Genomic DNA, 24,635 nt, shown 5'->3' with positions numbered 1-24,635 from the left:
CCAGGAGCATGGCAGAGGGGTCGCACACACACACACACACACACACACACACACACACACACACACACACACACACACACAACACACACACACAAACACACACACAAACGCGCACGTGCACACACACAAACGCATACACACACACACATGCGTACGTGCACACACACACATACATACACACAAACGCATACACAGAAACACACACACGCACACATACATACACACAAACGCACACATACATACACACGTACATACATACATCCAAACATACGCAAACACATAAAAATACACATATGGACACTATTACACACTTACATATTAATAATATATGTATAAAAGTGTATGCACATTTACACACTCTCCCACGCACACACAAACACACATACACAGACACATACTCTTACGCATGCATATACGCACATACACGCATGCTTGTATATACATGCACTAACACAAAAGCTAACAAACACACACACACACACACACACACACTGTTCAACCTAGCATGCCCACTAATGTGCACAGGAATCCCTGAGCTTGCAGTGATAACCAACCATCAATAATGAGCTCAAGGGAAGACTAAATACATCCCAGACACACAAAACAACACACACACACACAAATAAATCATGCAAAGACATACACACACACACACACACACACACACACACACACACACACACACACACACACACACACACACAGAAATACACAAATACACATACAATTGCATGCATGCACACATACATACAAACATGCATGGGGTTATCACCAACAATATCATGCGATCATGGCTCAAACTTTACCTAAATCAAACCCATTCCTAGATTATCACTAACCCAATACCTAAGAAAAACACAAAATCAGCCATTTTAAATAAATATAACTATAACTCAAACTTTACAATCTCTAAATTCTAAGACATTTATTCTACTCCAATTGCATTGTTGGATTAATCACCAGAAAAGCCCATATTATTGCATCATCATTAAATACTAAAATACAATTGACAACTTGAATGTGTTATTGTTATATGTTATTAACTTTTGATGGTTACAGGCTTACAGCAGCTTCCCTCAAAATAACACTGAACTCTTTCTCAATTTTGATCCTAAAAAATATATTTTCTCTGCAAGCCTTTGAGTTTATTGTCAGACTCTGCTAATATTCAGATTTTATCACAACTGAAAATAATGACATATATTGTGGTGGATAGAATCCCTCTGGTACAAAACAGCCCTGACATTTTAAAGTATTTAAAGTAAAAGTATTCAAATAAAGTATGATTTCTGTGGAAGAAGGTCACAGATCAGAATATTCCAAAGACATGAACATCCTTGAATAACTGATAAATGTTTTGGGAAGAAAGAGCAGAAAGTGCAGAATGTTAAAGTTTGAACTTTGTGAGAAGCAACATTAATGGATGAAGAAGCTCTTGCAAGCAAAACATTACTGATGAAGTAGCATTTACTCATATTAGACCTATTAACCCATCTGTCTGATTGTCTAGATTAGAACTAAACCTCCTTTTGTGTTCATCCACCAAGACAAGATCAAGCGGATTGTGTTTGTTTTGATTAGGAGTTCAGCGACTGAATGGCCTACTTATCAGGTTTGGCAAGGTTCTACAACATTTCACTTGATCATTCTTTTATTTGAAGCTGTGACACTATGCAATGCAATGGAGAATAATAACATTATGAGTATATCTTACAGTTATGATAATGCGGGACGTGAAAACACTTATTTGCAGATTATTATTATTTTTTACATTGACATAACACTCGTGACAGATGACTACACCACCTCTTTGTTTAGTTTCGCTTTCTATTATATTCTTTGCAAATATGATCTTTCTGCATCCAAAGATAGGTTAACAAAGAACGCTGTACTGGCTCACATGGCTGTCCAAAAAACGTACTAACCCTATGTTTGAAGTTAACTTAACGTTTGTATCAGAACAAATCATACACATTATTAAAAAAAAGTTTTTTCTTTAAAATGTTGATGAGACATTTACATAAAGAATAACATGTAAGAGATTATTGCTAACACGTTGATGTTTGTTGCACTATTTACTTATCAAACCAAAATGCGCACATCTTGTCTCATAGCCTTGAGGGCTTTAATCAACAAATTACTTACTTGTAATGTCTACTTCAATGACAATGGCAGTACTTTTAACAGTGTATACCTAATAACCTAACTTATTAACTACCATTCTCGCAAATCAGGCTATATACTTAATCGGAGATTAATGAACTAAACAAGAACAATAGAACAAACGTAATATCATGATGTAACAGCAGATGGCGTGTAGGAGCTTGTAAATTCGAAGGAATCACCAATAAGCGTTCACAGAGAGTCTCTAAAAAAAAGAGCACTTTAAAGAATGCGTTGAGTTTGGTCATGTGTGTGTGTGTGTGTGTGTGTGTGTGTGTGTGTGTGTGTGTGTGTGTGTGTGTGTGTGTGTGTGTGTGTGTGTGTGTGTGTGTGTGTGCGTGTGTGTGTGTGCGTGTGTGTGTGTGTGTGTGTGTGTGTGTGTGTGTGTGTGTGTGTACGTTTCATGTGTGTATGTCTGTGTTCTTCATGTGTGCGTGGGGGTAGGGGGTGGGGGTCTGGGGGGGGGACTTCCAGCCTCTGAGATCCGTAGCACGGGAGAGCTGAAGTGTGAGGTAGTGTTCAGGTAGCTGACTTTCAACTCTCCCTCCCTGGAGCTCACACCCTGCAGGCTGGCCTCCATGAAGTCCGACGCCTGGGTCTGTCCGCCCGTCTGCGGCAGCGGCACCAGGCCGCGCAGCAGGCTGTGCCCCAGCTGGGAGTTGCACCGGGCCAGGCTGTCTGTAAAATGCTGGCGGTAAAGCTCGTCCAGATGCCTCTCCAACAGGCCGTTCAGCAGAGAGTTGGACAGGGGTTCCAGCCCTGACAGAGAGAACTCCAGACCTCGGTTGCCGTTCATCTCCAGGTAGCCCTGGTCGGGGTTCGAGGTCCCGGGCTCCGGTAACCCAGTCGTCGTCCCCGGTGGTCTGTCCGGGCCCGGGGAGCTGGGCGTGCACGGTAGGGGTAGCAGGGGACGTCCAGACACGGACGTAGACAGACAGCGGAAAGAGCCGCTGCTGTGTGGGCGGGTCGCCTCGTCGTCCACGTCCTGCCGTAGACGGAGGTCCGGGTATTGCCGTATGAGGCTGCATGCGGACTGATGGTCGTCCGGGTGGGGGGAGCGGTGGAAGCGGGTGGAGGCGCTGCCCGGGATCAGAAGGCCCATCTCGGGCGGAAAGGCGAACCTCGGCCCCAGGTCTGCAACGTAAAGATTATGAGAAGGAAATCAAGCTATGAAATCAGATTATTTTTTTTGTTTTTATGTTTTTTTTAATGTTCATTTCTATACATTCTCCATAATTACCATCAAGGAGGAAAACTGACAAATTATATAGAATTTCAATTATGAAGAAACTGAAAGTATATACATATACCTTCCTGAGTTATAAAAGGTGGGGATTATACTGTACATGTCAATCAGAATGTATACACAAAGCTTCCTGAGTTGGCATTATCTCGGGAGTATACTGTACATGTCAAACAGAACGAACGATTCATCCTTCGTACCTGTGCGCAGTGCGCGCGGCGTGTGCGAGAGCTCCCCTGACTCGGTCAGCGCGGGCCCGCCATGTAGCGCATCTCCACGCAGAGTGTGTGGATGTGTGTGTTCCCCGCCCTGGAGCTTGGTGGTAGAGGGGCCCCCCTTCTCGTCCCTGTATGGCAGTGTCTGGAGGAAGGACTCTGAAAGCATGGTCTACACACTGTCCGTCCGTCCGTCCGTCCGTCTCTCCGGCTGCCTGTGTGCGGGCTTGGCGTTCCTCTGTTTGAACAGACTTTGTTGTGTTTCCTTTTCGGCCGTGCGTCAAGCTACAATACAAAAGTGTCACTGGACATATGACTGCGCTCTTTCACTTCTGCACTGGGGCGATGAAATCACAGAGCAAGACGGTTGCGCGCTCGCGTGTGTGTGTGCGTGTGTGTGTGTGTGTGTGTGTGTGTGTGTGTGTGTGTGTGTGTGTGTGTGTGTGTGTGTGTGTGTGTGTGTGTGTGTGTGTGTGTGTGTGTGTGTGTGCGCAGACCCATCCCCCTAAAAATATTAAAGCAGAACTGGGCATTTTGGTTTTTTCTTAACTTGCTAAGTGTGTGAAAGTGGTTTAAATTTCCCTTTGTAATTATAGACATGTTGAATAGAGGGTTTGACAGCTATTATTATTATTATTATAACTATTTAAAGGATGTTACAAAACGTAAATACAAAAGTACTTAAATAGGTGCCTATTTCTACAGATGCCCTTTATTAGTTAGTCGTAAAGGGATCATAAAGCATTAGTTACTGCGTTCATGAACCTGCTAGCAGCAAGCTACTTAAGGCGTCATCCAATCCACAGGGGCTGGGACGCAATACCGTACAAATATTCCCTAATGACACAACATTGAAATTTTAAGAAATGTTCAGACAAAAAGTTTGCAGATATCACTGATATAATCCTATCCTCATATTCCAAAAGATTCCATCAGAAATGCCAATGAAAATAGACTCAGTGGTTCAAATTAATTTCAAAATGTTTAATGTTTCTTAGAAAAACAAAACTTTACTGTTAGAGGGTTACGTGACACCTGTGACTTCATCAAATGGTTTGTTCTTATCGGAAAAGCAGATATGGTCAGGTTTGAAGCATTAGTTGTTGAATTTATTTTCTTACATATAAGATACCAACATATATTAGAGTGAAACTGTATAATGCCAGCACAATAGGAAAGTTGAAACCAAGCTAACTAAATAACTAATAAATGTGATGCTCCCCTTAACGTAGCACAGTGTGGCACATCTCATACTAACAGTCTGTCATTCAAACGGCATTAAGACAATAGTGTGTCAATTCAAAATGTAACTATGTCATATGTGGGAATGGTTGAGTGAAGCGAGTGCATTAAACGTTGAATGTTCAATTGGAATTTGTGAAAATGAGTCAGCGCATAAGGGGTTACACAGAACAAAACTAGTTAAATTGAATTTGGTCATCGCTACAGAATAATGAAACCATTGAGTGATCAACACAGATTGAGTTTGGGTTCTGCACGTGGTCAGATCTACTGGTCCGGGTGAAATTATTAAGGTGCATACAAATGGATGTGTTGAAATGTGCCTTTTCTTGTTTCAATACGTTAACATTCATGTATGGCTGATTGACTTGCGATTCGGCCAATAGGATTAGAGATCTGAGGTACTTCTGTCAGTACAGCTGACAAGGCACGACCGATATCAAGGAACTAACACATACACACACACACACACACACACACACACACACACACACACACACACACACACACACACACACACACACACACACACACACACACACACACACACACACACACACAAATTCAACTTACAATAATACAAAAACAATAAAACACAAAACAAAATTCAACATTTTAACATTAATTTAGTTTTTCCATTTTTCAATGCTTTAATTTTCCATTTTCCATCGTTGTTTCCTGCTCCACGTTCCATCCTTCTTTGGGTCGGATCCCGGGTGCGTATCGGAGCGGGTAGAGGGCGGGTGGGGGTCGGGGGTCAGGTCTGGGGGTCAGGGTTCAAAGCTGAGGGCTCCAGGTGTAACAGAGACTAAAACGTGACGCTGCTAACTTGCTACTGTTGTGATTTCTTCGCTAGAGCCTCCGCTTCCTGGAGAAGGTAGAAAGAATGACGCAAAGAAAGAAAGAAAGAAAGAAAGAAAGAAAGAAAGAAAGAATGGAAGGAAGAAAGGCAGAGAGCAAGACAGAGAGGGGGAGAGGTAAGACAAAACAGAGTGTAGAGAAAGAGGAGATTTACATTACATTTACATAAAGAATAACACGCGTTGTACCCGGCCTAGAGACATCATCCAAATGGGGATGAAAGAAAGCATTAACAAAATGGAGGGGTTATCTCTCCGGTCATATGCCCCCTATCGTGAGTGTGTGTGTGTGTGTGCGTGTGTGTGTGTGTGTGTACATATGTGTATGTGGGTGTGTGTGTGTGTGCGTCAGTGTGTGTGTGTGTGTGTGTGTGTGTGTGTGTGTGTGCGTAAGCTAAGGAGAGCAAGAGAGAGAGAGAGAGAGAGAGAGAGAGAGAGAGAGAGAGGAAAGCCCCACTGTTCCCATAGTAACTGGCACACCTCCGTGCAGTTCCGTCGGTGGCAGTAAGGAGGCGCAAGGGTGCCAGACGGCGGCGGCGGGCGGGGGGCGGGGGGCGGGGGGGAATAGAACGGTGAGTGCATAGAATGGGGCTGTGCGGCCACTGCTGAGGTGCACAGGGATATCATGAACAGATGTTGTCTGTCACACGTGTGTACCTTTCTGTACGGACACTGAACCACTGGAGGATACAGGAGAGCCAAGACGTAGGGAAGTGAGCAAAGGGGGGGGGGGCCAGAGCTAGGGAGCAGACAGCTGTGGCCGTGTGTGTGTGTGTGTGTGTCTGTGTGTGTGTGTGTGTGTGGGTCCGTGTGTTTATCCTGGCTTTGGGGTAGCTTACCTTGGAGCCAGGGGGTGCGGTCAGACCCAGGAAGGCATAGACAGCGTTGTCCTCCCGGGCGTCGAAGAACGCCTCGTAGTTCTAGAGACGAAGAGGGAAGAAGGGGTTCTAGAGGCGGCGGTGTTTTAGCGTGGGGGGCGTGGGGTCGATAGCGTTGATCTGAGCCCGACAACAACCGTCCTCTGTGACTCTGTGACCTTTATCAAGCCGATCGTTTGAAAGAGTTTGGAACGCTCCACGCGCTAGGGCTCGACGTCAATCAGTGCTGTTCAATACGGTAGAAGAGTATGCTAAGTGTGCATGGCTAACGATGAGAATGTTGGTGATTATGGTTCGGTGTTGGTTTTTGTTTTGTCTCTCTCTCTCTCTCCCTCTTTCTCCCTCTCCCTCTCTCTCTTGCTCTCTCTCTCTCTCTCTCTCTCTCTCTCTCTCTCTCTCTCTCTCTCTCTCTCCCTCCTTCCCTCCCTCCCCCTCTCTCTCTCTCTCTCTCTCTCTCTCTCTCTCTCTCGCTCTCTCTCTCTCTCTCTCTCTCTCTCGCTCTCTCTCACTGTTATTTATGTTTATTGTCGCACTCCCCTTCTCTCTCTCTCTCTCTCTCTTATTGTTGTTCTCTCATTATTCCTCTAACTCTTGGCTGGTTGTGTCTCAGCACACGCGCACACACACACACACACACACACACACACTAAATAGCCAGTGAGACGCATAGTGCTCTCATCTCGGTGACATTTACAACAGCGCATCGTCCATTAGAAGCACAACTACTGCCCGTACATCTGTTTGAATTATGGGATGCCTCGCTGCACAGGGGCTCTGGGCCCCGGCTCTATGCAATAACACGGCTCCACTGTCTGTTTAGAGAAGGGCCGGGCGGGGATAGCTCGCTGAAAGCCACTGAATTATCCACCGTAGTGTGGGTACGCACGTACGGGTGTGTGCGTGTGTGCGTGTGTGCGTGTGTGCGTGTGTGCGCTGGGGCGCGGCGGTGGAGTGGCTGCGGAGGTGTTCCACTCCCGAGCCAAAAACGAGTCCACCGCTTGACGGAAGGCCTCCAAAAGTGAGACAACCCCCCCAAAAGCCCATCCTGCTCCTGACTGAGATGAAGTATCTTCAGACTATCTATCAGACTTTACAACACCTCAACCCCCCCGCTCCAAACACCAAAGGCCCAACACCTCCTTTTCTAGACTTGATTAAGGACTTAAACCCCACACCTCAGGACTGATTGTTGTTTTAAACCTTGTTATTTATTTCATTTTCATTACCCCAGGAACCTCTGCACATTGGCACATTTATACTCATAGTCATATTTATTTTTTAATGCACAAGTCACCTACAAACGGACAGTTACATGTATATACAGTAGTATGTGTATCTTATTCTAATAGTTTTTTATTATATTTTATTTCAATTGGTAAATGTATTTGTATATATACTCTTGTTTTGCACTCTCTTTTCCCACTGGACTGACGGTCACTTGTGAATTTCTCCTAAGGGGGGTTAATAAAGGACTACCTTATCTTATCTTATCTTATCTTATTAGGGGACATGCATCGGACCCATCCTCACCCCGCAGTAGGTGCTGTCGTTGAAGATCTGTGGGGGGAGGGGGTGACCCGTGGCCGGCCTCGACGCATCCGGAACGTTCTCCCGCATCCACTTCCTGTTGTCTTCGTCGGCGGCGATGTCGCACTCTTCGAACCCGATCTTATTGGCTGCCAGGAAACCCATGACATCCTGCTGCTGCTTCTTGATCTGCGGGACGCGCGCCAGAGGGGAAGTGGGCGGTTAGGCGACTTCTGCAATACTCTGACTTTTATCACTTCCCTTACCATAAAACAGAAGAAGAAACGTTCTTTGTCAATGTTGTTTTTTGTATCTTGTTGACATATGGAGGAGGCCTCTCCTCGCTCTTGGGGGCAGAGAAATAGCCTGTAGACCACCGAAGAATAAGTCCATCTGGTTTCCACTGGTTTTTTTTGTCTGTGCCGTTAAAGTAGCATTAATAATCGTTTACTACTTTAACAGCACCGACAATCCAAAAAAAAACCAGTGGAAACTAGATGGAAAAAGTGTGTAGTTCAAAAAGTGACACAGCTTTTACTTCTGTGCCACCTACGGAGTTTGTTCGAAATCAGATCATTCGAAAACGCCACGTTATTCCCCATAGACGTTTGACCGAGGGAACCGGAGCCTCGGAGGCGGGACTTATTGTCCCGGCCACCAGACTGACAGGTTACTAAGATACCAGTTGAGGAAGAAGGTGAGCTTCAGCAGAAGGATGCATGCATTTATCGTGGTGACTGTGGTTGTTTTTACACAAAATGTGTGCACTTTCAGAACAATATGCTTCAGTGTCGATTCCTTAAAGGGAACATAATTACAAAAACAATAACAGGCCTACCGTTAGTGATAAAACACTAATACTGTGTACTCAAGCCCAGCCCATTTGAATTGTCTAATCATTTGTGGGGTTTGCTTACATCATACCTCTGATACCTCAGTATGGGGAGCAAAGTACAAACTACTGTTGGAGCGATAGACAAGGAGCAACTGTTCTGCAAGACAATGGCCAATAGTAGGCTCTGGAAGAGGTATGCAGAATGTGAGTGTGTGTGTGCATAAGACACACACAGAAAGACAGAGAGAACTAGGGAGAAGGAATGAGGGAGAGAAATAGGGAGAAAGGGAGAAAGATGAAAGGAGGGAGAGAGAGAATGAGAGAGAGGGAGAATAAGAGGGAGAGAGAGAGAGAAAATGAGAGAGGGAGAAAAAGATAGAGAGAGAGAATGAGAGAGAGAGAGAATGAGAGAGAGGTAGAATAAGAGGGAGAGAGAGAGAGAGAGAGAGAGAGAGAGAGAGAGAGAGAGAGAGAGAGAGAGAGAGACAGAGACAGAGAGAGAGAAAATAAGAGAGAGAGAGAATGAGAGAGAGAATAGGAGAGAGCATGAGAGAGAGACACACAGAGACACACACACACACACACACACACACATACACACACACAGTATGTATCTTTTGGAGGCCACATCATGTTTGTTCCATATGCTGTCCTGGTGGTACAGGGGTCTGGGCGGGCGTGTTGGAGAAGCCGGGCGGCCCTAGAAGGCCACTCGGAAGCAGGCGCTCCTCTGGGACGTGGGAGGCGGTAACTGAACTGGTCTAACATGCCAAATAAGGCCTGTTGCAGTGAGCCACTCTGCAACTTGGCAATCACACACACACAGATGAGCGTGCACACTCACTCTGACGGTTGCATGTTTTTGTCTGAATTTACGACTTTGGTGAAAGTACAGTAACGTTTATTTTTTCACCGCGGCACTGTAGTGTATACATGATGTGAGGAGATGTGACATGAGCAGAGCACGACTGTATTGCTATACTTGGTGAATCCTCTGTGTATATGTAAATGCAGAACGCCACACATAACGCTACAAATAAACTGTACATTTGATGTCACATTTCTCGGTGTGGATGTGCGTAATATGGGGGCTGAATCATAGGCTTCGTGACTCAGATCGCGCTGCGCGGACGGCATTGTGGGAGATATTATCAAGGCATGCAAAAAGAAGCAGCTATCTATGCAAAGCTTTATGAGATTTGAATGGCTTAATTATTGAAAGTAGAAATACAAATTCATTTTTCCAAATGATCTACCTATCTCCATGGATCGGAACTTCCTCAGGACACCCAGTCAGGATATCACACACAAAAACCCTCACAGAGTCTGAACAAGTCCATCCTGCTGTATACTCCGTTTTTAGATGATTAGATTATATATATACATATTTCAAGATTGTTCTTCTTTGATCAGTGAGATAATTTTTTTTGATTGAATCTCCCCGTAATTAGAATCTGGTACTATATCACTTTTTTTGACCCGTGTTTAAATTGCATTTAAAATGATGGGTGTATAAAAGGAATAAAACCCATCCACCAAAGTGTCCAGGCATCTCTCCGTAAACCATCTGTTGGGTGGAGGACTGTAGACAAGGGTTTTAGCACGAAGGACGTCACATTATGGTGGGTGGTGGCAAGGCGCCAGTCAAAATAATTTCAACGTAATAATAACATTACTTAGTTTGACAGATTGGCGGAGTAAAAGAGGTGATCTCGGGTTACAAGGAGAGTCGACTACTAAGCCTCACAGCCCCCCGTTGACTTCCAACGGCTAACGCACTTGAATTCAACAGGGCCCGATTAACCTCAGCCACCCCCAAAAGTGCACTTAATGATCACAGAAAGGTCTCTCGGCACTCTAAGCAGCTTGTGCAGCGTGAGCCAAGCGCTCGGTAGCCAAACGACCGCAGATCAATAACCCTAACAATAAGGAGCGAAACGAGTCTTGTAATCCAATCCTTTTTTTGTTTATTAACGCCCAGTCCCATGCAGCACACTATGTTGAGTCTCTGCTCTCTGGGACAGTGTGTCTTTCAAGAGGCAACAGCTACACACAGGCTGGACATATGTTTTGCCATCATTTTAAGGCCCCTTTGGGACCCAATTCACTGTCATGGTTTCATAAGAAACTACCCTGAACCTCCAACTGTTTTACAAGAACAGCCTACTTAGGAATAGTTTACTTTGATTCAATTGTACTACCAAACAATCTACTTGTCCCGCTTATGCAGACACAAACTGACAAGACCGTTGCCGATTGAAATGACCTATTTCCAATAAGAGATTATGTAAACAACACGGGTAACAGATAATGCTAACATTTGCCACATGAGCTAGCATTCTTTTGCCACCCGCACCAAGCAGCTGACAGGGCGATTGCCGCTAAACACTGAGCTAAGCTAAAGCTTCTGTGGTCTCTTCGACTGCTCCCCAGGCGCAGGCTCCACAGGCCTGCATTGTGCTGTGGCTAAATTAATTTGCAGAGCATTTCTGGCCAGATTCCAGCGGCCCCCGTCTCTAATTGCACTGCGAGTAGACCCATTCCGAGCCTCTCAGTGCACCACCACCCCCCCCACCCCCGCTACCACCAGGACCGCTATCCCTGTTTAAGTGGGGGCATATAAGGAGTTAACAGGAGATGAGCATCACATTTTTGACGGTCCCTTGTTTGTAGGGAGCGGCAATAAATATCTCTTCAATCTCCTTTCAGTTGCATTCCTTCCCTACCCTCCCTAAATAAACACACACACACACACACACAGACACACACAAATACACAAATACAAACACACACGTGATCAGCATTTACTGTAACTATGGAGACTGAAAATGTTGTTTAAGCGGAGGGTTAAAGATCAAATCACATGCAGATTGCAGTGCATGAAATATCCACCGCAGAACTGTGTTTTTCCTCTCACGGGGGGGGCTGCATTATAGTTGAAGAGGGAAGAGAAAGAGGGAAGAAAGAGAACGAGGCAGCTAGGAGGCAGACAGACAGATCAGTGTCAGGTTAAAGGTCAGAGATGTACCGCTAAGTAAATAGTACTTTGATCTTTCTTTGTTTTGATCGCGTCGATGCGGTTCTCTAATAACGTTCGAAACGATCCCCGGAACCAAACTGCCCTAACTAACAGCTAATAGAACCATGACTAATAACTGTATCACATATTATTAGTGTTTGCAAATGATAACATTTGCATAATACGGGTGGAATAGCATTATACTAGAATTACTTACAATCAAATCAGAGCTTGGCAAAGACTCCAATGAAGTGCTTGGAAGTGTAGTCATTATGCCAGGAGACTCTGGTGCACCAAAACCTTGTCGTAGGGCCAATCAATCATCTAAATGGGCATCAAAGCATTCCCTCTTACTCAAAGGAAACAATACTGTGCAGGTCAGGCCCTCCCCGCTGAAGGGGAATATTTGTATTGTATGAATTATGACAGGATGTGGTCTATTGTACAACTTTGATCGTCGCTGTTGGCTAGTGCCGGTTAGCCAGTGCAGTCTAACGTGCGTACTCTGACAGGGTAAAGGCCCCACTTCACCCGGGCCTAACTCGTCCAGGGAGAGAAGGAGACAGAGCAAAAGCCATTAGCTTCCAGAGTGCGCGGCCTATCGATTGGATGCAGAGTGTCTGGAGCCACACAGGAGTGGATCAATACTGTGGAGTTTGATCTAATCAACCAGGTCCACTAGAAAGAGTTTGGGTCAATTTGCTTTTCAATGACCCTATTGAGAATCTCTGTGTAGATGAGAGCTTAAATAAAGCAGAGAACAGCTATGTAGGTTTAACCACAGATATCATTTCAACCCAATAAAGGTTGGGACGGCTGACGGCAGCGTCACTGATGATTAGTTTGTGATTTAAACCAATAAGAAAGCGACATTACTTGAGACACAGTTTACCTACTTTAAATTCTCGGTTACCTTTTTAAAGGTCAAAGGTCATCAGTTAAACAGAAAGACACTGAAAGTGAGATGTCCCATTTTTGATATGTACCACAAAGTATAATTCTCATCACCTGATAATCTGCTGACCAGGAGAATGGTGATTCCGTGTTGGGGGCAGTAGGTGAAAAGGCTTCAAGTGTGATCGCACAAACTCACGACGGTGCTGACGCAAGTAATGTGTCATAATCCACATAACCATGGCATAATCAGAGCGATCACAAATTGAAGGTTCCAACATTGAGGTTTTAAATAATAACAAATAGCTTAGTGTATTCCAATGGCGAATATTTTCGGTGCACGTGTGTCCATTTTTGCGTGGAAGATAGTTTCAGTGTGACTTCTATATTTACAGCATCAGTAACAGCATCACACTGAGAAACCCATGCCCTTCTCTCAGACACAAACCCTGCACTGTCTCTCTCTCCACCAGAGGAGAACATGGTTTCAGCTTGATTGAATTAGTCTTGCAATGATGTTAACTATTGCATGAGGACAATGTTAATGATGTTTCCATATCGCAATCCTATCACTATTTACCTCCAGTTTCAGTCTTCAAATGATAGCTTTGATATTGGTCAGCGTGCATGCAAAAAAATCCTAATCTTGTCTTTTTCCGATATTCAAATACTGCTTTGTCCTAACGTAAGCGACAGGTAACAATAGAGGAAGGTGTGTACCAGCAACATCGCTCTATAATTCTTTCCCAGGGGGGCAATACTACAAGCTGAATACAGCACGTATTGAGTTTAGCCTTTCAATGTTGGTTGATGACGTTTTTGTGGCTCAAACGCTGCCAGACGCTAGCATTACGCTACAGCACCAGATTCAAGTTTTAAGAGGGGTGGTTGGCTGGCATGGCTAGGCCACCACCATCATCTGTACCCCAATGAGAGCTCTCTTAGTGAGAGCTCTCCTAGTAGTGAGAGCTGGTCCTAGTGAGTCATCAGGTGAGTCAAACATACGGCTCCAGTGCATTTAACAAGTGACACCATCTCATCGTTCTCAACATTTAAACAACATAAATCCTGTGTGTGGCGAGGGCATGCGGGCATGTCTGTGTGTTTGTGCGTGTGTGTAGCCGGTATTTTTTAAGAAAGTATTTTTGGTGTGAGGAGTAATGTGTGTGCGTACGTGCATGTGGTCTATGCTTGTTAAGCCAGTGTGTGTATGTATGTGTGTGTGTGTGTGTGTGTGTGTGTGTGTGTGTGTGTGTGTGTGTGTGTGTGTGTGTGTGTGTGTGTGTGTGTGTGTGTGTCTGTATGTTTGGTGCAGTTGTTTGGACAAATGTGTTCCCTGGCCTCTTAGGACAAACCGATAAAGCACTCTGCACTGGTCTTCCACTGGTCTTCGACTGGTCTTCCCCACTCCCCCCCCCCCCCCCCCCCCAAGGCAAATGTCACTCAGTCACTCAGTAACAGAAAGCCAACAGCAAATAAAACGAACAAATGTCACCGGATTTAAGAGTGCAAAAATCGTGAAGGGTCCCCTTCCTTTCAGGATGCAAACTCATGCAAAACACTGTGAAAACAAATGACTGAACGCAAATGACAGTAAAAATGGAAAGTAGGGCCTAATTTGCGTTTTTCTTTTTTTTTTTTAAACATTGTTTTTGAACGGCTGTTAAGACCGAGGCGCCCAGGGAATGACATCACATTAATCCTCTCTATGCTGGAAGGACCTTCTGCTGTTGGGGTATTAACACACACACACACACACATATATATATATATATATATATATATATATATATATATATATATATATATATATATATATATATATATGTGTGTGTGTGTGTGTGTGTGTGTGTGTGTGTGTGTGTGTGTGTGTGTGTGTGTGTGTGTGTGTGTGTGTGTGTGTGAGGTTCAGTCTACTCTTTAAAACAGAAGCCCACTTTTATTTTGCAGATATTTGTGTGCAGATGACCTGGTATTCCCCCCAAACACACACACACACACACACACACACACACACACACACACACACACACACACACACACACACATCTTTGTGGGAGAAAAGCTATCGTTTCAGACGGAAACGCTGTAACAAACCAGATGACAAAGCATACAACACTTAGTCTCGTGTTCCTGAGTAATAACACTGAAACGCACCAGCCTCGCCCACCACCACCGCCACCACCTTATCACTACTCCCCATCTCATTTTACACACAAAAAGTTAGTAACGAGAGGAAAGTGAGCAGGTTAATTACACCTGCCAATTCTAAATGAATGCAATTGTGTTCAGAATCACAACGAATCGGATCACAAACCCACCAGAGACAAACAAACGAATAGTGCAAAATAGGAAGCGTTGTTTTCACTATTCTGAAAGGTAGGACATGGATTATGAATTCAAATGCACTATCAATTGAATGCATTTGAATGATACACTATTAAAGACTACATAGCAGAATTAAATCACCAAACATCCATGCATGCTGCTTTTGTTCTTACCGAAGTGGAGCCTGAGGATGATGCTATGTACACTTTGACCACCATGTTTGGTGCCCTGGTCTATGCGATGCACTAGTAAACGGAAGGAGATCGTCGTGCGGACTGCAGCCAGCTCTGGGTGTATCTATCGTAAGGCGAAAGGCACAGTCAAACTTCCCGACTTGGAATCCCGTCCGTAGCAGCGCAGACTGTCTGCGCAAAGCGACGGATCCCGACAGTGGATGCTAGACTTCGCATTCCTCGTCCGCCTCTACGCACACATTCCCCGCCCCTCGAATCTAACGGGAGAGAGAAAGAGAGAGACTACAGTGATTTGGACACATTGTGTCCACACGTAGTCCTTTGCTGGTGGCCCGATCGCCTACATTTATTGTGTATTTTGCGTCTAGTAAATAAACGATCGGAGTCTCTCGGCTCACTGCGTGTATGAGAGATTGCATGGGCGTTTGTTTGACATGATGACAAAACAGTGAAGGCGTACGCTTTTTTTGTGCCGAACGGCCACAAGAAGCATAGTTTGAGCAGCCATGTTCATTCGGAAGGCTTTGTGGCCACCTACAGGCGGAGGGGACAGGCGACGGAGACGTTTCCTTAAAATGAATTTAGGGAAGCCGACAGACAAACAAAAAAATGTGTCGGAGAGGAAAGGACGCCATATTGGCCTCAACATGACGAAAACATTTCGTTAAAAATGTCGTTGTTTTTTGCGTTTAAATGTGTACACCTTCTCGACGAAATGCCATGGCGGGGAACTGTGTATAAATGAATGGCGTGTGTTGTCTTTAGTTCTGACTTAAATCGTGCCACGGCACACCGTGACCAAACTAGTGTGTCCACGACCTCTGCCAAGCGGAGGAACGTGTTGTTTTTAAGCAATATGTCGCCTATTTCAACCTTTGCATTTTTTTTTTCTGGTTTCCTCCCATCTATTTCTGCAAGAAGCCATTCGCGCATACCCAAGAACATCACCGGCTCCAAAATTCCAAGTGTTCTGCAGCCCCGAATGGCGCGATATGATTGGCTCAGGCCATATCAATCACGCTTTTAGCCGCACCCCTCCCCCCATTCAACCACTCGCCTTTCTGTTCCTGTGTGTTTACTACACTGCCGAGCATAAGGGAGACGCTCGTCTTCACTTGCACTGAGCTCACCAAGAAAAAAAAACAGTTTTTAGTTGCATTTGCCAGAAAATCTCAAAAAGATCAACATGCCCAAGAGAAAGGTACGTATCCTGAAAATAATTTGAATTATTTGGTGAAAATACGAGGTATTAATTCATTGCAAACGATTATGGAGTCATCCCTCAGAGACATTACTTAATTATAACCCAATTTCTAACGGACCTACATAATCGGAAAATTTCGCCTATTATCTAGAATTAATCTTCATTTTTTATGCGTTGGAATAAATATTTTCCTGCGTTTGTACGCCTTTTAAAAGCCGTTTTCTTGAAGCAGCCGCTGTCCTTTGGAGAGTCAGAAGTCTATCTCGGTCTCCATGCAGTTAAAGCACAAGCAGCAGCCATGCTTTGCAGCTCTTGTCTACCTTCCTCGGCGACCTACCGAGAACAAACGCTTCACTAATCGTCAATCCGGCCTCAAACCGCTTAAAAGTGCCATGAGAAAATGCATTAGTACTTTTACTTTCCAATTTTACCGTAAAAATAAACATTCGCCGTCGCAATTCGATAAGATTATATATTTTTTCCCTTTGTTCGTAGTCCCAAATGGCTGCGATGGCATGGCTCTGCCGCCTGATGGCGCCACTAACCATAAGCTGGTCCCTCCCCTTTTTGAAAGCCCTCCCGCGCCAGCATTCAAATCTGAGCTCCATGTATTGAATGAGAGAGAGACAAGCGGGGAGTAAAACAGAGAAGCTGCCCTAGGGTCTTCAGAATTGGGGCTCTAAGGCACTCCTAGTCATGTTCTCACTGTCTACTTCAAAACAAACACAAAAGTGCATTTATTACTAGGTAATAAACCTTTAAAACTATGTGTATTGGAAAATACAATGAGTTTGCATATGAAACCAAAAAGTTTCCTCAACTGCCTCACCAGCAGGCATTATATACATTTAAAACATTTTTAGAAAAGTAAGCTGTTAATAGAATGGCCGATAAGTATAATTTCCATTTTTAGGGTCTGTACTTTGTGTTAACTCTGTCCTTGTGTGTTTTTCATAAACAGGGAGGAGATGGTGCGCCCAAGGAGGAGGTGAACACATTGCACATCATTTTATACTCAAAACATCAAACATTGTGTACTATAGCCATTTTTTTTCACTCTGAACATAATGTCCCTTGTACCATTTGGTTGTGGAGCATTAGAACAGCCATATGAAGTGTGAATAACGCTATTTTGTTGTATTTTCAGCCCAAGAGGAGGTCAGCTAGGTTATCAGCGGTAAGTAACGCAGCAAAAACGTGCACCACAACGTGGTGCTTATTAAGGTCATCAATTTCACTTAACAAACATATTGTAGCATTCAAATAGTAAAAAAATGACCTTTAAACGCCCCCATAACGTCATCAAGTTGAATAATCAGCTTTTATAACATACAGCAGCTCTATTTCATATACACAGCTATTTTAAAAGGTCCGACGTGTATTCCCGACAAATGACTAACCGAAGAAGCTTAAAAATCAACAAATTTGATAGAAATGTTTACAAAAATAGATAACTTCCAGGCAAAGGTAAATGTGCATATTGTTACTTTGCCTACTTGAATTAGTTAATTACAGCATCGATTAACAAATTACCACATTACCATAACAAAAAAAAACATTGTAAGACATTATCCAACTCATTCTGAACACACAACTACACACGTGAATGCACACGAGGCCTGAGATGTGTGTGTGTGTGTCTGGGCCGCGCGTTACGGGCGAACTAGCATGTAACCTCCCTCCCCCTTCCTCTCAGAAGCCCGCCCCTCCTCAGGCGGAGCCAAAAGCCAAGAAGGCGGCAAAGGTAAGATGATACGACGCTGGTGACACAAACGTATACGCACGATAACATAACACAACACAACACCAACGACCACCCTCCTCCCTCCCGCTGTAATCCTTGATCGTAACGTCATCGGCCGCTCCCCAACAGAACAGTACCGCGTAGACGCGCTCAACACATTTTGTAACGGCTCCCTCTCCTCCTCCTCCCCGGTTTTCCCCCATCGCAGAAAGAAAAGGCGGTGAACGACAAGAAGGAGGACAAAAAGACCAAGAAGGCGAAGGAGAACGCCGAGGCGGAGGCCAATGAGGAGAACCACTCTGAGAACGGAGACGCCAAGACCAACGAGGTGGGTGGACGGATGGAACCCGGGTACCCCCCACCCCGCGACCGAGAGAGAGAGAGAGAGAGAGGGGGGGGGTGTGAGTGTGTGATGAAGTGTGGTACCCACGTTCTGACCGCTGTCCCTTCTCTCTGTCCGGCAGGAGGAGGCAGTCCCCGAGGAGGCCAAGGAGGAGGCCAAATCTGAGTAGCACCACTGCCCCTACGTCGTCGTCCTCCTCCTACAACCTTTGACCCCTGAACCCCCCACCCCCCCCTCCTACCCCAGCCAACCAACCAGCCAGCCCCCCCGTCCCCCACCCACCCCCCCGTCCCCCCGTCCCCCCCACGAGTCTCTCACATGCTCTCCCTCCAAGGCGTATTGTTAACAGAGGAATATTTTTATCAATGATTTTATAAGTATCCGTACAGATTTTTAGCACAAAAAAGCAAAGCTGATTATGGAGCAGATTTGCAGTGGTCATATCAAGTGTCTGCAAAGCAAGTCAAATACACTAAAAATCTTTTTTAAACGGCATTTCATGGTTGTCTGGGAAAAAAAAAAAAAAAAAAAAACAAGGCTTGTTTCGATGTAGAAAGTGCGTCCCCCCCCATTCCCATCCCGTCCCCCTCCCCCCCCCCCCCCCCCCGTCCCCCTGCCGGATTGGCTAAAGTTGTGAGTTGTGTATACCCCCGGTCACCCCCACCACTCACCCCGCCCCCCCGTCCTCCACCACCCCTCAGACAAAAAAAAGTCACCCCTCTCCCTCCCGGTTTTAACCTCTTAATCATGTTTTTATTAACGGTTCAGCCATGTGTGTGGATAATTCTTTTTAGACCTTCTAAATGTGCAGTGAGTCCCACCCCCCCCCCCTACCTTTTTATTTTCTTTTGCCTCCGGCTCATGTTCAACCATTGTTGTATTTGGGTTGTTGTTGTTGTTTTTTTTTCATTGACTTGTTAAAAAAATAAGAAGCGTGTTTTAAAAAGCGTGTTGTCCAATAAGAAAGAGGAAGACGGTGACGCGTGAAACATTCCGGAGAACAGCGACGGCCCTCTGACCTGTAGTCTCCTTGACGACCCTGCGTGTCGAATGCGGACGGCCGCGCTCCAACCCGAAGGCCCGCTTCACGTCAGCTTTTTCTAAAACACTCTGTGTTTTTTTTAAATGAATTGAATTTGGAAACCTTTTTTCTGACCAAACGCAGGTGTCGGGTCCCTCTCTTATGTTCTGGAATTCTCTTAATAAAAGGAAGTCCTGGGAATTTTCCTCAAAGTGATGGCTCCAGTCTCCTGATTGTATAAAGTGTATATATATATGTATATCTCTTTTAATAGAAACCCTCGTTGAGAAGCCATTGAACACTGCTAGCTGTGTCGTCTATTGTTGATATGTCAGGCAATACCACAGAGATAAACTGATATATTGACTGACTTGTTTTATATACAGACTGAGAAATTGTACTCTTCACAGATTGGAAAGGCACTTGTTGGATGCTTAAAACCGTAGCAGGAGTCAAGGAAGTCTAGTTAATTGTTAACATGAGCACGCTTGGCTTGTATCTCTAGTCCTGGGGGGGGGGAAACGACATCATCATCAAAAAAATGTAGAACTGTATAATTACATAGTCTAATTCAATGTGAACAAAGACTTTTAAGTGGTAATTCTGCAGCTCTAATCATTTCAAATTAGACTTGGATCCTTAAACATCAAATAAACTGCTCACTCGTCAACTATGTAACAAAATCAACTCTGAATTCGGACACAATGACATATCAGTTGTATTGCTGGCCCTGGCTGGCTTAATGCAACCTCGCAAAGAAAGCTCAAACAAGACGTATGCATTTGACGTCCCACAAATACCTCTTCATTCATTACTCTGGTTACAGCTAAAGTAATCATCCTTTCTCAACTTTTATAGTTGATTGTGGATCACCTATCGTCATTGATTCAGAGAACAGAGTGAACACTTTATTGATGCTGGTTATTGGTATTAGCGTGTGCGTCTCTTTGGGAGGAAGGGTGGAGCTATTGAAGATCATTTCCCCTCTGCTTGCCCCCTCTGTCATTCTATATATATATCTATATATATAATCCCAAGGTCGTCATGGCTACACTAACTTTCTTGAAGTTCTTGTCATTTCTGAATGTCTCATAAAGGACATTTCGGTAAAACCAAAGCTGTTGTCGTGCTAATTCTCTTTGAACACACTTACACACAGTGACCCCACACCGCATCCTCATTTATACACACACAAGTCGTCATTTGAATACAGTCTGATTCAATTTGCCTCTAAAGTTGACCGTTTGTATGTTGTTTGGATATTGATATAGTTCCAGGCTATCATATGTCTGTGCATTATCTTATCTTATCTTATCTTATCTCAGGGTTGGCTAGATGGGTGCTGAATGTGAGATGTATCATTTCATGTGGGCCAGAGTTGATGCACGAAATGTAAAGCCACTGAATGGAAGATTATTACAAAGTACATGTGTGTTCCCTCCAGCATTTTCTGCAGGCCTGTGTGTGTGTGTGTGTGTGTGTGTGTGTGTGTGTGTGTGTGTGTGTGTGTGTGTGTGTGTGTGTGTGTGTGTGTGTGTGAGAGAGAGAGAGTTACTTATGTATGGTCAATTTTGAGCACAGAGTACAAACTATCGCTAATTATAATAACATTAAATGGCAATTCTTCATTTGACATCGGAACCATGATTTTGTCACAATATAGGTGTGATTGTAGTTCTCACTGCAACAGGCCTAATGTGTTCCAACATAAATGTGGTTTGGCTATTTGCTTTGGCTCACCTACGATAATCTGTTAAGTTAATGAGTTAAAGTTAAAGACCTACAAATTCCCCGATTTTGGTTATTAATGTTAGGCCACAGTTCCATGAAAAATTACATACATTGCATGTCCGTTCGACGGGCTCCATTTTGTCGATATTTTCGCCTGGACAAAAAAAAGATTTTAGCCTGAGCTCGACACTAGATGGCGGCATTGTACCATATTTCGTTTGCAAAAGCAAAACCTGTATCGTGTACCAATATCTCCCAGTGGCCAGTGCTCGCTGTTGTAAGTGAAGTGACATGAGCAAAGTGAAAGAAAACAACCCCTTTCAACTGTTTCTGGCTCACTGATTCTGAGTAGAAGCGTGTCAACTCGTTGTCAAAGTGGTGGAGCGGGTCATCAGAGCAGACTTTGGAGTAAGCTAGAAACCTTTGGTCTTTTTAGGGTTAGCATTCATTGCTTCATAGTCGTGTTGGACGACCTATAGGCCATACCTATTCTGTCCTTTAGGTTGGAGATCATCAGATTATATGACAAATAAGTAAACAGTGGTGAGTGACTTAGTGACTGTGGTCATGAGGTGTGTTAGGACAAAGGTCGAAAGATTAAATGTGTTTATATATTCCTTTTCAAAGTTGATTATCAATATCCTAGTAATCAATCACCTATTGCTTTGTGTTTACAGTAAGTAGACTCATAGCCTAATGGCAAAAATGTAGCCTACCAAATGTCGGACAAGAGCGCTGAGGACAGTTCAAGGAATGTTCAGAAACATGTGCTTTGTAATCATGTGTGCGCACACAGGAAATTGGCTAACATTTGACACAAATTTGATCAAATTATTTGTAGTTACACTTGCGTCATGCAAGATATGATCTTGCAGAACATAACTCAGTCTGACATGTCTGACAAGCATAGCGCATGTAGGTCTTTAAAGTAGCCTAGTCCTATATGTAGTAAGGTATGCCTATAGCCGCTTTCACATATGGACGTGCATCCGTCTAGGCCTATTCTCCGTAGATTCTACGGACGTAGCGTACATGTGAATGACATATCCTGACGTTGGACCTCCTGAAAAAATACTACCCCCGAGGTAGTATGTTCTCCGGAGGAAATGCTAATTACCTTATATGTGAATGAGCAGTAGGATGTCGGCATTTCACACCAGTTGAGTGGGCGTGTTGATGACGCTTCGGTCTACGTTTGCATGTCATTAAGTGTCACCCGCACCCTAACAGATAATAAGACTACTGCCTTTTGTTTGCTGAATGGTTTAAAAAATGTTTTTATTATTATGTTACACCATTCCTGCTGTCGGCTCCCAGACCATAGTCGAGGAGCACAAAAGCGACGTTCCGCTCCGTCGATTCTCTCGGGAATCACTTTGACCGGCAGTGGGTCTGCTTATAGGTTTGAATATGGTCGGAATGAAGCGGCCACCGATTATTGACAGGCTGGGTACTTTATTCTTAGTTTCACTAACTTTACAGTATGGCCTACACGTTTGCACAGACACAACCGGACTCGTTCATTACTTCACTAAACTGACACACGCTACCGCTCGCTCTCCTCGCTCGTCCACTCACTCACACACACACTGCCATTCTCGCGCACACACATGCGCTACTCTCGTAACAATTATTGACAGTTAGCTGAACATTATATGGTCCCGTCCTTCCACTCCCTGTTTTCTCAGTTAAACACAGAAATCAACTACATTTGTCCCAGTGTTTGTTAGGTCATGCTCCAATCTTTCATCGATCGATGCGGATGTTGTGGATGCAACGGAATATATGCATCGCTGCAGCAACATTTAACATGATCGCGATGAGTTCTGCCCGTTTTGCCTGCGTGCTGTCTGCGGTCAAACCAAAACAAACCCGATCCCGCCTCTTGCGACCCTACGTCATATGCCGCCCCTTGCAAGCCCGCCCCCCCCTTAAGCAGCCGGAGATTCTACTGACACCGATCTCCGCATATCGGGCATCAAGTGTGAATAAGTGTGAATGACCCTCACGGTCGAACCTCCTGCTCCACAAATGCGGAGAAAAGACGGAGGTCATATGTGAAAGCAGCTTATATTTAGGCCTATAATGTAGTCCTATGTAGGCCTATAATATCATTAGGACCTAAATAACCCATTGGGCAAACCTTTTCATGAGCTAGAAAAAGAGCTAGAAATCCAAATCTCTGATATTTCATTCCTGGGACCCCGGTGAACATGTGAATGAATGTTATAATTTCCAGCCATCATGAAAGGGCAAGAAAAGGGACGTGACCTCCAACTTTAAAATAAATAGGAATAAAACAGCCAAACAGCCGCTGTTTGAAGGTTCCTATTTCCGGTGGGGTGGAGAGAGAAACTTGTGCCGTAAGGCGTGTAAACAAACTGCTGGCCTCTGGATACGTTATTCATATTACGAGATTACGAGATTTAGAAAAAAAGATCCTTTGCGCTCGCTCAACTTTATAAAAAAAAAACAAATATGATACAATACGTTCTCGGACATGTGTGCAGGTTCAATTGGGTTTAGGTCTGGGAAGAAATTCAGCTCAAAATCTCTGACGAGTCACAAGATGGAGCAGGGGTTAATATGAGTCCCTTGCTGTAGCGATAGAGCCCTCGAATTGGTACTCATACATATCCTAGTGGCCCTCTCTCATAGAGAGCCCAGCAACACTTCCTAGTTTTCTGGAAATCTTTTTTGTCTACCTTTTACTTTATTGCTTAATTCAAGCTTCAAAAAACGTTTAAAGCGGAACTAATTTGTCACGATTATCTATGATTATCTAGCAAAGAAAACACAAACTTCTGGGTGGCCGGATCAACCGATAGGGGCACCGCAGCGAACGCTCACATTGACAAAAACACCCCATTCTGTTGTTTAGCTAGCACATCACGTAAATAGGGCTGTGGACTGTGTAGAGGAGGCTTGGTCGTAAACATTTAGCCTACAAAGAGAAATAAAGCAGCAGCAATGATTGGATGAGTGTAGGCTATAGGCTACAGACGGAGTAAACAAAAACACAATTAAAGCAAGATGAGTGCAGTTTACACATCCTTATCCCTCCCATCTTTAGCTACTCGTCTGCAGTCTACACAGACATCCCCTGGAGCATCCTTTAATAGCTGTTAGCGATATGACTTCATTGTATTTGTTGTTGTCTATTGCTATCATTGAAGTGTTTGGTTTTCTTCTCC

At 44.3% G+C, this 24,635-nt stretch overlaps 2 protein-coding genes and 1 long non-coding RNA gene across 4 annotated transcripts; 1 reads left to right on the top strand and 2 right to left on the bottom strand.

Annotated features, from left to right (window-relative positions):
- Positions 1-1,662: 1,662 nt before the first annotated feature.
- On the bottom strand, positions 1,663-3,881 carry LOC311345213 (uncharacterized protein). Its single transcript, XM_084469594.1, has 2 exons — positions 3,607-3,881; positions 1,663-3,297 (listed from the first exon to the last, which is right to left on the bottom strand). Exons 1-2 carry the CDS (start codon positions 3,788-3,790, stop codon positions 2,588-2,590), a joined length of 894 nt encoding a protein of 297 aa, XP_084325720.1. The 5' UTR covers positions 3,791-3,881; the 3' UTR covers positions 1,663-2,587.
- A 703-nt stretch (positions 3,882-4,584) lies between these two features.
- On the bottom strand, positions 4,585-15,744 carry sh3bgrl (SH3 domain binding glutamate-rich protein like). Its single transcript, XM_084469579.1, has 4 exons — positions 15,378-15,744; positions 8,132-8,317; positions 6,563-6,643; positions 4,585-5,731 (listed from the first exon to the last, which is right to left on the bottom strand). The coding sequence occupies exons 1-4, from the start codon at positions 15,420-15,422 to the stop codon at positions 5,696-5,698; spliced, it is 348 nt and encodes a 115-aa protein (XP_084325705.1). The 5' UTR covers positions 15,423-15,744; the 3' UTR covers positions 4,585-5,695.
- A 721-nt stretch (positions 15,745-16,465) lies between these two features.
- Positions 16,466-19,922, top strand: LOC311345204. Of its 2 annotated transcripts, none has more exons than XR_014633666.1 (6): positions 16,466-16,599; positions 17,564-17,590; positions 17,750-17,779; positions 18,302-18,346; positions 18,555-18,674; positions 18,811-19,922. It is a non-coding gene; the product is annotated as an uncharacterized lncRNA (long non-coding RNA). The 2 variants fall into 2 exon arrangements; XR_014633667.1 differs by having other exon boundaries at positions 18,299-18,346.
- The last annotated feature ends 4,713 nt before the right edge of the window (positions 19,923-24,635 follow it).

Source organism: Micromesistius poutassou (assembly GCF_964030765.1).
Source record: "Micromesistius poutassou genome assembly, chromosome: 6".
NCBI lineage: Eukaryota > Metazoa > Chordata > Actinopteri > Gadiformes > Gadidae > Micromesistius > Micromesistius poutassou.
This window is presented reverse-complemented; position numbering and strand designations above follow the sequence as displayed.

Coding starts and splice junctions, on each gene's coding strand:
- sh3bgrl (XM_084469579.1), bottom strand. CDS start 15,422: ATGGTGGTCAAAGTGTACATAGCATCATCCTCAGGCTCCACTTCG. Junction 6,644..8,131: donor ACGACAGCACCTACTGCGGG/GTGAGGATGGGT, acceptor CTTCGTCTCTAG/AACTACGAGGCGTTCTTCGA. Junction 5,732..6,562: donor CCGCACCCCCTGGCTCCAAG/GTAAGCTACCCC, acceptor TACCTTCTCCAG/GAAGCGGAGGCTCTAGCGAA.
- LOC311345213 (XM_084469594.1), bottom strand. CDS start 3,790: ATGCTTTCAGAGTCCTTCCTCCAGACACTGCCATACAGGGACGAGAAG. Junction 3,298..3,606: donor GCCGCGCGCACTGCGCACAG/GTACGAAGGATG, acceptor TTTACGTTGCAG/ACCTGGGGCCGAGGTTCGCC.